This window comes from Saimiri boliviensis, chromosome X (assembly GCF_048565385.1).
Source record: "Saimiri boliviensis isolate mSaiBol1 chromosome X, mSaiBol1.pri, whole genome shotgun sequence".
In the NCBI taxonomy this organism is placed as follows: domain Eukaryota; kingdom Metazoa; phylum Chordata; class Mammalia; order Primates; family Cebidae; genus Saimiri; species Saimiri boliviensis.
In genome coordinates this window covers 97706448-97721080 of record NC_133470.1, presented here as the reverse complement: position 1 = coordinate 97721080, position 14633 = coordinate 97706448, and the positions used below count along the sequence as shown (strand labels likewise).

Sequence of the window (14633 nt, the reverse complement as noted above, 5' to 3'; positions counted from 1 at the left end):
TGTCTGTTACAAAGAATGTGGCTTGAAGGAAAGTGAGAAATGGAAATGAAATGTGAGGTGACTTTGTTTGACTACAAATTCCCATTCTAGTAGTCCCCAGTGTATCAACAGATTATTTTTCTTTAGAAAATAAACCAACCCAAGGAAAAATGGTGGGCAGGTCCTAGTGAATATGGCTGTGATAATCATATCAGCAATCTCTTTGGATAATATTTGAAAGCCAGGCAATTGAATCACAATTCTCTCTCCCCAGAAAATACCTAAAATGCACCTTGGAATCTAGAAGGCATTTTAGTCTGCAAAAGAAACCCTCTTAATAATAAGCAGCAGAAGTCCCATTTACTGAATTGGCAAGTTAAAGTTACAAGGCATCAATCAGCAGACTTCCATTCAGGGATGGCACTTGGGAGTAAGACTTCTTAGTAAAGAAACTAAACAGAAAAGTCATTAGACTCTATAAAAGTCTTACCAAATTTGATTCTGGAACACCTATTCTATTTCCGTAAAGATGATGAGTTCCGGAGCCAAATGTTCTTTTCACGAAGGATTTGAAAACTTTCCATGAAAATAATTCAATCAATCTTTTAGCTTGAGACTTTATTCACTGATTAGATTTTTAAAAATACTGATGGGCCTGCTTCTCAGAAGTAACAAGGATGGGCCTCAATCTCAATTTTTATAATGCATGTTCCATTTACCAATGAGAAATATCAGAATACTAATTTTTTCTTCTATTTTTCTAGTGCCATTTCCATGTGGAAGAGTTTCTGCTTTACAAACTTCTAAGCTCACCCGTTCTGAGACTGTTTTTCCTGATGTGTACAATGAAAATTCTACTGAAGTTGAAACCATTTTGGATAACGTCACTCAAAGTACCCAATCATTTGATGACTTCACTCGAGTTGTTGGTGGAGAAGAAGCCAAACCAGGTCAATTCCCTTGGCAGGTACTTTATACTGATGGTATGCCAAAACTGGAACTCAGCTGGCAAGACCCAGGCCAAGTGGGAGACTGAGGCTAGTTTACTAGACAGACCTATTGGGATGTGAGAAGTATTTAGGCAAGTTTCAGCACTAACCAATGTGAGAAAGCCTCCAGAGATGAACAGCTGGTGAAATAGAGGCCCAAAGCTAACTATTATACAGATCAAGAAGAATTTGCCATTAAGGAAACAGCATAGCAGAATTCCAGACAGGCAACTGGTCAGCAACATGAAAGTCTGGAAGAAAGGTTACAGGTACTCAGGTTCAGGGTACTACTTCAGCTTCAGCCTTTGCAAAGTTGGAAAGACTTTAGGCCCAGAGAAATTGGATTATTTTAAAGGGGGCAAAGAAAGGGACTCAAGGAGTAAGGATTAAGGCAAGAATTAGGTTCCAAGAAACAAGGTATGAGAGAGTGTCTTGGTCTTACAGCTATGATTCTCAACGTTTAGTAGAATCAGAATCACCTGGGAACTTGGAAATGCAAACTCTTATACTCCACCCTAGACCTACCAAATCAGAATATCTAGTGGGTGGGGCCCAGCAATCTGTGTGCAAACAAGCACTGCAGGTGATTTTGATGCACATTATAGTTTGAAAACCAGGCCAGGTGCAGTGGCTCATACCTGAAATCCCAGCACTTTGGGAGACTGAGACGGGAGGATCGCTTAAGCCCACAAGTTTGAGACCAGTCTGGGCAACGTAGCAAAACCCCGTCTCTATAAAAAAATATATATATATATACAAAAATTAGCTAGGTGTAATGGTGCCCACCTGTGCTCCCAGCTACTCAGGAGGCCTAGGTGGGAGAATCGCCTGAGCCTGGAAAATCAAGGCTGCAGTGAATTGTGGTCACACCACTGCATGCCAAGCTGGGTAACAGAGTGAAAACCTATCTCAAAAAAAGGAAAAAGAAAGTCACTGGCCCAAAGGAAATGAACTTGTTACAGAAGCCAGGGTTCAAAACACCAAATAATGGACTCGTTGTTCCTAGACCTTCCAGTGTGCTCTGCAGAGGTTTCTCCAAGTGTGGTCTGCAAACAACCTACATATGTAGAATTACCTATGCACATTTTTAATTTAACAACCAAGAGCTACATTTGTAGCAAAATCTCGTTTGTAACTTAGCCTATAGCTAAAGCATAAGAGATTCCATCTGTGAGAAGGAATAGCTCCCCTCTTTGGCCCCCCTCCGCAGGCAGGAAGCCAGATGGTCCTTATATAAAATTGTGCTGTTCAATAGGTAACCACTAGCCAGAGAGGCTATTTAAATTTAAATTAACTACAATTAAGTGAAATTAAAAATTCAGTTCTTCAATTGCACCTGCCACATTTTAAGTGCATAACAGCCACATGTGACTAGTAACTACTGTATTGGAGAGTGCAAGTGGAGATAGAACACTCTATTACTGCAGAAGTTTCTATTGGATAGCACTTATAATAGTTTAGTCTCACTTAAAACTCCCTAGTTGCCACAATCCTGATTTGGTAGTAGTTTCAAGGATTTCTCTACTGAGCTTTGAATCTCTGGCATTAAAGACTGATAACTTGAAAGACTTTGCAATTATCAAACTGGTAACAATTGAAGCCAGAATCAGGTAAATGTCCTTAGTTTTAACAGCATTGGAATTTTCTGGGACCAGCTGTGTATCTATTCAGGATTCTTGAGAATGCCTGCCATTTTCCAACACAATGAATGTAAGGTATTACACATATACCTGGGGATGGGGTGATAGGTATAATTGCACAAGCATTGTGGAGAATGGTATCAGAGAGTGGCGGAATATCACAATCAAGGTTTATATATTCCTTTCTTTCACTTTTGCTTTTCCGAAAGAGAATATTTGCTGAACCTGATATTATGGCCCATAAATGGGACACTGTATGTTCCTTTTCACCTCTTCTCTTTCTACTTAAATGCACCCTACGAGGGCTGCTTCCCTTACCTACCATAATCCCTTCCTTCACTCATCCATATCTTTCCTCTTCTTCACAAGTCTGTAATACTGACCTTCTTTATGAATCTTTCCTTGAACAATCCCTCTTGAGTCCAAGCACTCTTATTATGCTTTCAACGTATTTAATATCCATGTATCTAATTCTGTGTTCCCATGTATTTTCATTCATTATGTGTCCAACTTCCATGGATAAGCTGGTTACAGCAAAAGATCCTACTTTATGACAATTATCTTCCTTGGGTTTGTGGGACATAGAACAGTGCTTAGAGTGGAGGATCCAAGAACCCAGAAGAATATATTAGCTAAGAAGGTAACTTCTGTTTTTAAAAACCCAAGATTTTAAAAAAAAGTAGGATGCATGCTTTGTGAGTTTAGCATTGTCTCCTTTTCATTTCAGAAATGAAATGGCAAATACATTTAAATAAGAGCCAAAAAGGGCGACAGGGTATAAAGGCTCAATTTAGTCACATAATTTGTTTCTCACCCACCACCTTTAAACCAAATGTTTGCCAACGTGTTAACAATGCGGATCTTTCCTGAAAGAAAGTTTAATAAGTCTAGCAGTCACCTTATTTTCTTTTCAAGCAGAAAAAAAACTATGAGATGGTAGTTGTGGTTGTTTTGGTAGGGAGAAGATATAAATGACAGACATCATTTCAAATCATTTCATCACCTTTTCACTGCATACTTAGAGTTATTGTACCGGTTTTTTTTGTTTTGTTTTGTTTTTTGTTTGTTTGTTTTTTTTATGTCAAGCCTAGCTAAGAGCATTAGGAATGTTCAAGATCACTCATACATGCATGTGCACACATGCACATACACGTAAGTTCACTACCTATTTCATCCATATGAACTAAGATTACTGACTTGTACAGATTCAAAGCACTAAGTTTTATTCTTTTTCAAAGGCAAAAAGCTGAGCTATTTTCCAGAATAGTTGTGAAAGATCTTGTCATACTTCTGCATTGTTTCCTCCACACTACCTGCATCCAGTTCCTTATGAAAGGTTACTGGTCTTCAAAAATACAGGATAAATTGAGTATACAAAACTCATTTTTAGACAAAATGAAACAGGAAATGAAACAAACTAGAATCTCTCCTCATTTGTGGATGGGCCAGCTCCACCATGTCATGGTTAATCTGCAGGGAGGAAATACTAGATTTGATTGCAGCTCAGACTGCAGCAAACCTGCTGTGACTAAGCCATCAAGAGAAAGCAAGCAACGTCTGGGGATTAAGTGGTGAAAACATTGTAAATCTAGCTTTGAAATATGAAATACTATTTAGCAGTGTCACCTAGAAAAGAGTATTTCAAAACGTCGATGCTTCATAAGAACCTTTCTCTTCAAAGTTGCTTCGTTTATCTTTCAAATTAGCCAGGGTGACAGAAAAAGTGACCACTTGTGAAGAAATCTCACAAAGAATAACATAGAGAGTTCACTTTCATCTGGTTCAAAGAAAAGGTGTAAGTGAGCTGTTAGCAGAAGCCACAAGGGAAAGGGGAAGGTAACTTCTTTGTGAACTAAAGGGTGAAAGTTGCAGGCGGTCAAGAAGATTCTGGTCTCCATTAAGAAAGCCCTTCCCAACCAACAACCACTGGGTTGGTTACATAGGCTGGGCAGCGTTGGCAGCAAATGTTGATTGAACAAATGTTTGTCGGAATTGTTGACTTAAAGAGCTGTTCTGTCACTGGGGACAGCAGCAGCTGGATAGCCACACCCAGGGAGAGGGCATTCGTTCACCTGGAGAGAGATTAGAGCAGTCTAAGGGACGGCTGGGATCCTGTCCAGGTCTGAGACCCTACCGAACCGTGTCCACCTGGCACGTATCCCGTCTGCGGTGGCGCTCATTTCTTACCTTATTCCAGGGATTTCACCTCTGCTTGCCAGGCTGGAGCCAAGGCCCAACGCAGCCGAACCTTGCTCGCGACGGTAGCTTCCCAGGAGCCCCCTGTGTTTCCGTAGCGGCACTGCCAGCCCCACCTTCTTTCCTACCTCTTAAAGCCAAAGGCACTGGCGGGCCCGACCAGCTTCTAAAGTCGCGCAAGGTTAGAAGGTCTAAGACAGGAACGGCGTGAGGCCAATGGAAGGAGGTACTTCACTTTCCCTCCAGATGCCCAGCGATGAGCTCAGAGCTCCTTGAGAACTCGGGAAAGGAAGCAAGGTCTCTGAAGAAATACTTGAGGAGTAGAGAGAGGAAGCTAGAGTGTTAAATGCACTACACAGGAACAGAAATGAGATTTTCTTAGAGTAAGTATATGTCTAGCAGTGTAGCAAACTAAAACATGTCTTGAATTGCATACCACTACGTAGGGAAGAAATGAAAACCTTTGAACATTAGTGAAAAAAGGGAAACTGCAATGCCTGTATTGCTAGATAGCGTTCATCAACAGCTCAAAAGCGAGAGATTTAAAGAAACAACACCGTCTTTTGGCTTTCTAATGCTTTAACTTGGTTTGGATCCCATGCCCACGACCCTGCCAGCTGACAATTCTAGGCATGTACAAACTGGCCCCCAAAATTCCTCCCACGTTTCCAAAGAACTATTTGGCCCTTTCTCTGAAGTACCTGGTTTTTCCATTTTCTGTTTTACCATAGGCCTCAGCTCAGTATGTCGCATATTTATTCTACATTTAACAATCTGAAGATCATTCTATTCGATTGAAAAAGGAAAAGAATACAATGGAAGCCAAGCGATTAACCTTTCCTTATGCTTATATTAAGTTATAGGATATGCATTTACCGATAGTTAACCGTATTAACCTACAGAAAATGTCCAGGGAAATGGTCTATTTCTTTTTCTATTTTTGGCCTAAAACATCTTTAAAATGTCTTAGCATTGTCTCCTGTCTCCACTTCCCTCAGCTTTGGCCTGAAGCTATCCTTAAAGGTACCCTGTACAGCTCTTGCCCTGTGCAGCTAGCTACAGAAATTCAATCCTTTCCATTCGATTAGGACACATCCCAGTGGCAGATAGCATGCAAAGTTATTATATGTATGAACCAGAACTTCTTTTTCCTTAGGGGCCAGGATGTTACACTAAGGTCTTAATACTATAGTAATATCTTCACTTGAAAAAGGTAGCCCTCTATTATTCCTATCTCAGATGATAAAAATTCAATCAAGAGGAATAAGAATGTGACATATGTAATCTCACCTGACTCTAAAAAGCTAGTCTGGACAGATATTTAAAGAATTATCCTCTAAGATCATTTGATGAAATGAATTTCAATGACTAGTTAACCGTTAAAAACCAATTTGAGCATCCTGTCTGTTCCCAGCCAAATGACCTAGAGCACAGGACTAGGCAAACCACATCTGTGAACATAGCAAGCTGTACATCACAGACAAATGAATTTGTTTGCTTTGTATATGAGAGAGAGCAAACACTCTTTATTGTCATGCTGGGGTGGGTAGGTAGGGAGAATAATGGTTTCACTGAAATCACAGGGAAAGTTTATGTTGGAGTTAAAGATCAGGAAGAGAACAAAAGGGTAAGAGCTGTGGGTCTGGGCTGGCATCGTCAATGAAGAGCATACATTCAGATGTGAATCTATATTTTGTAGATGCATCTGTGTGGTTGATGTGTATATATGTGTGTGTCTGAAAGAGGGAAAACAGGTTCCCATTAGACTATCACAAACAAAAATGTTTGACAGATTATAACTCAGATGCCTTACTCGAGTATATGCCTTCCCATTTTCCCCATTACTCCTCAGAATGATGTCTTATAAGAACGTGTCCTTGGCCAAACAGACAGCTCTTCCCCCAAATTGCTAATATTTTGATAGCTATGACCCTGAGTGGCCAAACAGTCTGAAAGCAAGTAGTTTGTAAATATCTTTAATTACATTTTAGGCCTTTTCCTTGGCAAGGATATTTGGTCAGGGGTTGGCAAAAATAATGCTCTTCAGACTTAAAAGAACACAATCATATTTCTTTTTTTTTTCTTTTTTTTTTTGCAGTATGTGGTATTTTATTTTTTTATTTTTATTTTTTATTGCATTTTAGGTTTTGGGGTACATGTGAAGAACATGCAAGATTGTTGCATAGGTACACACATGGCAGTGTGGTTTGCTGTCTTCTGTCCCCTCACCTGTATCTGTCATTTCTCCCCATGCTATCTCTTCCCACCTCCCCACCCCCCCGTCCCTCCCCCATTTCCCCCCAACGGACCCCAGTGTGTAGTGCTCCCCTCCCTGAGAACACAATCATATTTCTTAGCCCTCCATCAGAAAGTAGTAGAAGCTCCAGTAAGCAAGTCTTTGTCAAGAGTCAGACTAGCTACGTCATAATCTCTCTGCCCAGGGGCTATGGATGTCATTCAGCCTGGCCTGAATAGCCCACTGAGCTGAGAGATGTCCAATTTCCCCCAATACACTGGCCAGAGGAGAAGCACCATAATATCATTGCATGTGAATTCTTAATTTCAGTTGCTTAAACAGATATGTTCAGTTGTAACAACCATGATTGCTATATAATAGTGTTGGCCAAGTTTTCTTGATGCTGAAAATCAATTGGAGTTATTGTCAGACATGTGGTCTTATGACCAGTGTACTTGTAGAGGGCTTTCCACTGAGACAGATAATGCATCTGTGCCCTGGCTCTCCCTCTGAACACCTGCCCAATAACCACTGCCACCCCATGGTGTCCAGACATACTCTCCCTCCTCATCCTTACCCAGCTACCATTGCCACCCTCCTTCCCCAGCACGGACATGGGCATAGGTATAGGGAGAGTTAAGTTTGGTCAGGTGCGCATGCCCTATGCTACCTTGGAAGGGGGCTTGGCCATGTGGCATCTCTGGTCCAAGAATATGCCACAGCACATTTGGAGGGTGAATGACGGGGGCATGCCCCTTGTCCACCTCCATTTCAGCCATGGAACACATCCTGGCATGGAAGTTACAATCTCTTGGGAATCACCTCTCCACCTTGATTGCCACAGTAGGCCAGTGACAAGGGAAGATTGACACACTCTCCCCTGCTGGGGCCCAGAATCCTGTGACTGCCAGGCAAGGGATCCTAGGGACATGTGGGTGTTAAATTGTAGGGTGCACTTCTTGGGCACCTTTGAGGATCTGCACTGCCCCAGCAAATATCCCCATGCTAGAGGGAGCAAAATAATAAATGGCAACTTTAAAATCGTAACATGATGGGTTGCAAAAGAGACTACAGAAGAAAAGAAAAAAGTTTTGTATGTTAGTATCTTCAATGGCACTTTTATTGCTAGCTTTTGAACAAGGGGACCCACTTTTTTATTTCTCGCTGAGCCCCACAAAGTATGTAGCCATCCCTGCCTCAAGTGAGGACTTCTAAAACATAAAAAGATACCCAAGCCTTCGATTCTCAAGCCTTGGAAATTCTGATTCAGTAGATATATAACAGGTCTCAAACTTAATTATATAAAGAATATTCTGGAGACCTTTTTTTGCCCAGTCCCACCCACCAAATATTCTGCCCCCAGATCTACATTTTATAAGGACCCTGAGGTGATTCTACTGCAACTGGACCACACACCATGCCTGGACCAAAATTAGGTGCTTGGGAGCACAAATTCTGGAGTCGGGCTTACTTGGGTTTGCTTCCTAGCTTTACAAACTGACCTCAGGGGAGTTAATGTTTATCTCTAAACTTTAGTTTGCAGATCTATAAATATATTAATATCATGTCAGATCTATAAATATATTAATATCAATAAGGATATTATATTGTATTGAATGTCTATAAAACACAACGATTAGCCCAAAATAAACACTCAATAAATGTTCAAAAAAAATAGGATAATTGTTAAGTCTGGGTTGTATGCATGCTGGTATTTATTATATTATGTGGGTTTTTTCTATATTTTTACAACATTTCAGAATAAAAAGCAAGAACTAGAAAGAAAGGGAGATGGCTGGGTGTGGTGGCTCACAACTGTAATCCCAGCACTTTGGGAGGCTGAGGTGGGCGAATCACAAGGTCAAGATATCGAGATCATCCTGGCCACCATGTAGAAACCCCATCTCTACTAAAAATACAAAAATTAGCTAGGTGTGATGGTACGCACCTGTAGTCCCAGCTACTAGGGAGGCTGAGGCAGGAGAATTGCTTGAACCCGGGAAACAGAGGTTGCAGTGAGCCGAGATTGCAGCACTGCACTCCAGCTTGGAGACAGAGTGAGACTTGGTCTCAAAAAAAAAAAAAAGATAGAGCCAGAGTATGAAAATGGAAGTCAGAAGCCTTTAATGAGTCAGCCCTGTACATTTCCAGGTAGGAGGCTAGTGCTTCAGTGTCCAGGACATAGTAGGTATTCAGTAAGTTACATTCAGGACAAAAAGAACATGCCCCAAGGACCATCTGATACCCACTCAAAGTGATTGACCACCTCCTTTTCCTTGTTTATGAATGGGTTTATGCCTAAGACTGCATGCACTTTAATAAAAGGGTAATCAGCAATCGTTCAGAACTAGTCAGCTCCTGAAAAGGATTTACTAAATGTTGATTGTGCCCTCTAGTGTTCACACTTCCCAACTTTCTTCCTGTAAAGGTGGATCAAGGTCCCTGCTTACAACTGGAACTGAAATCCTCCAAGTCGATCAAGACATTGAGATGGCAAAAATATTCATTGTCCGCTGTAATTATGCAATGAACATCCAGTTAAAATAATGGACTGGCCTCTTCCCTAATAATTTCCAGGCTCAATGCATCACTCCTTTGTCCACTTTGCCCAAAACTCAAGCACAGCTAGGTTAATATCTTAGGACAAAGGCAGCTTACTATCCAACCAGAGGGGAGTAGAATAAGACAGAATGGAAAGAACGAATGAGCCCTGCTATTCCTCACTGCCTGGATGGCTATAAGCACAACCCTTATGGAGGCCTTAGGTCTTGTTTCATAGTATTCCAGTTTGGGAAGTTTTGAAAAAAACTCCTAGAAAAATCAGTAGTTTTCCTTTTTCAAGTAACGTGTAGGAAAAAAAAAAAAAAAAAAAAAAAAAAACACGTTAGGTACAGGGAACACCGTAATAACTATTAATCTCAAGGAGCAAATCAGTGTGTTTCCTAATGTATCTGCTGTATCACCATGAAGCAAATTTTGCCATCAGAGAAGGTGATTCATGGGGGAAAAAAATTCAAGGGCCTCAAATCACCAAAAGAAGCCATTCCTCAGATTTGCCTCAGCTTAAGCTTCCCTGTCTCTCCTTGCGAGTTGCTTTCAATTCAGTTACATAAATGACTTTTTTGTTTATGCATCAAAAACACTAATTCATCTGCAAAGCTCACATTTCCAGGAATATTCCAATTCTGCCAGCACCTAGAAGCCGACATTTTGCCTATTCCTATAACCAGCATACATATTTATTTTTTTCCAGATCAAATATATTGTGCAGTAAGAGTCTTAATTTTGCTTTCACAGGTTGTATTGAATGGCAAAGTTGATGCATTCTGTGGAGGCTCTATTGTTAATGAGAAATGGGTTGTAACTGCTGCCCACTGTATTGAAACTGGTGTTAAAATTACAGTTGTCGCAGGTAAGTGAACAGAAAGAATAATAATCTGCAGCATCACAAGCTCTTTAATATGATGGTATACCATATTTTACTAAGGTCTAATAAAATTATTGCTGAATAAATTGGCTAAAGGCAGAAGGGTCATGATTTCAAAACCTAACTTGCACCATCCTCCAAGCCTCCATAATTCTTTTGATGTAACCATATTATAACTCCCTTTAGCAAGGTACAGTTAGTTCTTGATGTGGCCATTTCCATGCCAGAAAGCCTTCCCAAAAATCAGTGTCATGTCACTGATCCTTTTGTCTCTGGTACCTGGCACAACTTGTATCAGGTCCTTAGAAAACATTTGAATTGATGGCCAAATGAATTTGTGCTCAAAAAAGGGATCAGAATACTTGAAATTTGGGAGATCCAGGATAATTCATGACTAGTGGATTCATTATCACCAATGAAAAGCCTATAACAACTTGAGTGAACAGACCCATCTCTATGATAGTCCTGTATGACTTTTTGGTCAAAAAAATATATATGAATTGGCTCTCATTACATTTAACCAAAATCATCACAATATAAGCTTGAGATCTTTGACATTGCCAGTTAGGTCAGTGATACTGAGTAGACACTTAGAAAATCTGTGTACATGAAATATTGTTTGTGACTTAAAATGAAATTGATTTTTAATAGGTAAACATAACATTGAGGAGACAGAACACACAGAGCAAAAGCGAAATGTGATTCGAATCATTCCTCACTACAACTACAATGCAACTATTAATAAGTACAGCCATGACATTGCCCTTCTGGAACTGGATAAACCCTTAGTGCTAAACAGCTATGTTACACCTATTTGCATTGCTGACAAGGAATACACGAACATCTTCCTCAAATTTGGAACTGGCTATGTGAGTGGCTGGGGAAGAGTCTTCCACAGAGGGAGATCAGCTTCAGTTCTTCAATACCTTAAAGTTCCACTAGTTGACCGGGCCACATGTCTTCGATCTACAAAGTTCACCATCTATAACAACATGTTCTGTGCTGGCTACCATGAGGGAGGTAAAGATTCATGTCAAGGAGATAGTGGGGGACCCCATATTACCGAAGTGGAAGGAACCAGTTTCTTAACTGGAATTATTAGCTGGGGTGAAGAGTGTGCAATGAAAGGCAAATATGGAATATACACCAAGGTATCCCGGTATGTCAACTGGATTAAGGAAAAAACAAAGCTCACTTAATGAAAATGGATTTCCAACGTTAATTCATTGGAATTGAAAATTAACAGGGCCTTTCACTAACTAATCACTTTCCCATCTCTTGTTAGATTTGAATATGTATATTCTATGTCTACTGCTTTTTCTCTTTACAGGGGAGAATTTCATGTTTTACCTGAGCAAATTGATTAGAAAATGGAATCACTAGAGGAATATAATGTGGTGGGAAATTGTAGCCATTTCTAAGGACCCAGGCCTTGACAAAATTGTGAAGTTAAATTCTACACTCTATCCACCAGATACTATGGTTCTCCACCATGGCAACTAACTCACCTGATTTTCCCTCCTTAGCAGCATTCCATGTTCCCAGTCTTCTTTGCTTCTCCAACCAAAACATCAATGTTTATTAGTTCTGTATACAGTACAGGATCTTTGGTCTACTCTATCACAAGGCCAGTACCACACTCATGAAGAAAGAACACAGAAGTAGCTGAGAGATTAAAACTCATCAAAAACACAACTTCTTTTCCTCTACCCTATTCCTGAATCTTTTACCTTTTTCAAATCCCAATCCCCAAATCAGTTTTTCTCTTTCTCATTCCCTCTCTCCATTTTACCCTCCACAGTCATTAAAGGAGTAATGATTAGGGAGCATCATTCTGTTACACTGCTATACACAGTTATACATGTCTATCAAACCCAGACTTGCTTTCATAGTGGAGAACTGCTTTTCAGAACATAGGGATGAAGTAAAGGGCCTGAAAAATTTGGGGGAAAAGTTTCTTTTAGAGGGTTAAATTTCTATATATAAATATATATATATATATATATATATATATATATATATATATATACACACACACACACACACACATACAAATATATAATGTGTGTTTATACACACACATACATACACACATATAATGGAAGGAATAAACCATTCTAAGAGCTTGTATGATTATGAAGGTCTGAGTAGGTAAGATTCCATGAAGGCAAGATTGGCAGGTCATTGTAACTAACAAAGCTGACATTGACCCAGATGTATTGTACCCTTTCTAAAAATAATGATAATAATGCTAACAGAAAGAAGAGAACAGTTTGTTTGCAATCTACAGCTAGTAGAGACTTTGAGGAAGAATTCAACAGTGTGTCTCCAGCAGTGTTCTGAGCCAAACAGGAAGTGGAAGTTGCCTAGACCAAAGGACATAAGCATCCTGTCTCCTTTACTAGCATACCCTTGAAGTGGAGGAGGGTGCAGCAGGCTCAAAGACATGAGTCATTTCAATCACCCAACTAAGTTCTCCTTTTCTGGTTTTGTGTTCACCAAGGAACATTTTGATTATAGTTAATCCTTCTATCTTGAATTTTCTAGAGAGTTGCTGACCAACTGACATATGTTTCCCTTTTGAATTAATAAACTGATGTTCTGGTTCATACTTTGGCTTTTTGTGAATTTCAATGATGTGAATCTGTCACCCTGTATTTGATGATGCATGGGACTACTGACAAAACCACTTTGACCCCACCAAGCGGCTGCCTTCTCCTGCCCCCACCTCACCCCCAGCCAGGCCTCACTCTTGCTGATTCCTTTAGTTCTTTTAGTCAATATATTTTTAATTGTCTTTACATATATGTATAAATAAACAAATTTTTAAATTTCTTGGCTGGGCCCAGTGGCTCACACCTATAATCCCAGCACTCTGGGAGGCCAAGGTAGGCAGATCACCTGAGGTCAGGAGTTTGGGGCCAGCCTGCCCAACATGTTCAAACCTCATCTCTACTCAAAATATAAAAATTAGCTGGGCGTGGTAGTGTGTGCCTGTAATCCCAGCTACTGGGGAGACTGAGGCAGGAGAATCACTTGAGCCCAGGGAGTGGGGGGCAGCGGAGGTTGCAGTGAGGTAAGATCGCACCAGTGCACTCCAGCCTGGGTGACAGAGTGAGACTGGCTCAGTAAGAAAATACATACACACATACATACATTTTTTTGAGACGTTTCTTGTTAAATCATTCACGGAGAGGTATCCCAAACACCACATTCAACAAAACACTTTGAAAAATGTTTTCAAATGCAATATAACAGAGCAGGGATTTGATGCTCTGTTATCCAGTTTTCGTATAACGCAGTGCAAGCTGTAAGCAGTGGGATTACATGCCTGTAATCCCAGAGAGGACAGTGGTCTGAACCCACCTGACACAGAATTGGATCTAACTAGCTGTGAGTGTGGCCTTCAATAAGTCACTCTGCATTTGAAAATTTGATTTCTCCACTTGTATAATAAGAGAGTTTGACAGGATGCTCTCCAAAGACCCTTATGACTTTGTTAGTCTGTGATTTCATGTTTTAATTTTTATTCCTTTATTCAACAAATATTCAAGGAGTAATTGCTGTGTGCCAAATACCAACAGTGTTCATTAATTTTTTTTTTGTTTTTAAGATGGAGTTTTGTTCTCGTTACCCAGGCTGGAATGCAATGGCGCGATCTCCACTCACCACAACCTCCGCTTCCTGGGTTCAGGCAATTCTCCTGCCTCAGCCTCCTGAGTAGCTGGGATTACAGGCACGTGCCACCATGCCCAGCTAATTTTTTGTATTTTTTTTAATAGAGACGGGGTTTCACCATGTTGACCAGGATGGTCTCGATCTCTTGACCTCGTGATCCACCCGCCTCAGCCCCCCAAAGTGCTGGGATTACAAGCGTGAGCCACCGCGCCTGGCATTAAATTTTAATTCAGATGTATATATGTATGTAGAGTTAAATAATGTATATAAATTGCTTTGTGAGTGCCTACTACACTACTAGACAGTAGTTGCTCAATAATCATTAGCTGCATCCGAATCCATGTTTATCCCAGCGTAGCAATTAGTCTTGCATTGAGTATCATGAAAGAAGACCATACTTAAATAAGAATAATGCCTGGGGTTTAGGTTTTATGAACAAATGAAAGAATTAGTTCTGCTTGTGTTGACCAAAGGAGGGGAAAAAAGAA

The 14633-nt window shown here is 40.3% G+C and overlaps 1 protein-coding gene across 2 annotated transcripts in view; it reads left to right on the top strand.

Annotated features, from left to right (window-relative positions):
- The window catches only part of F9 (coagulation factor IX), a 32701-nt gene extending 19623 nt beyond the window's left edge, over positions 1-13078 (top strand). For both annotated transcript variants that reach the window (XM_003940728.3, XM_074391587.1), the window contains exons 6-8: positions 744-946; positions 10338-10452; positions 11119-13078. In XM_003940728.3, the coding sequence (XP_003940777.1) occupies positions 744-946; positions 10338-10452; positions 11119-11666 (866 nt within the window). In that variant the 3' untranslated portion in view covers positions 11667-13078. The remainder of the gene's footprint in view (positions 1-743; positions 947-10337; positions 10453-11118) is intronic.
- The last annotated feature ends 1555 nt before the right edge of the window (positions 13079-14633 follow it).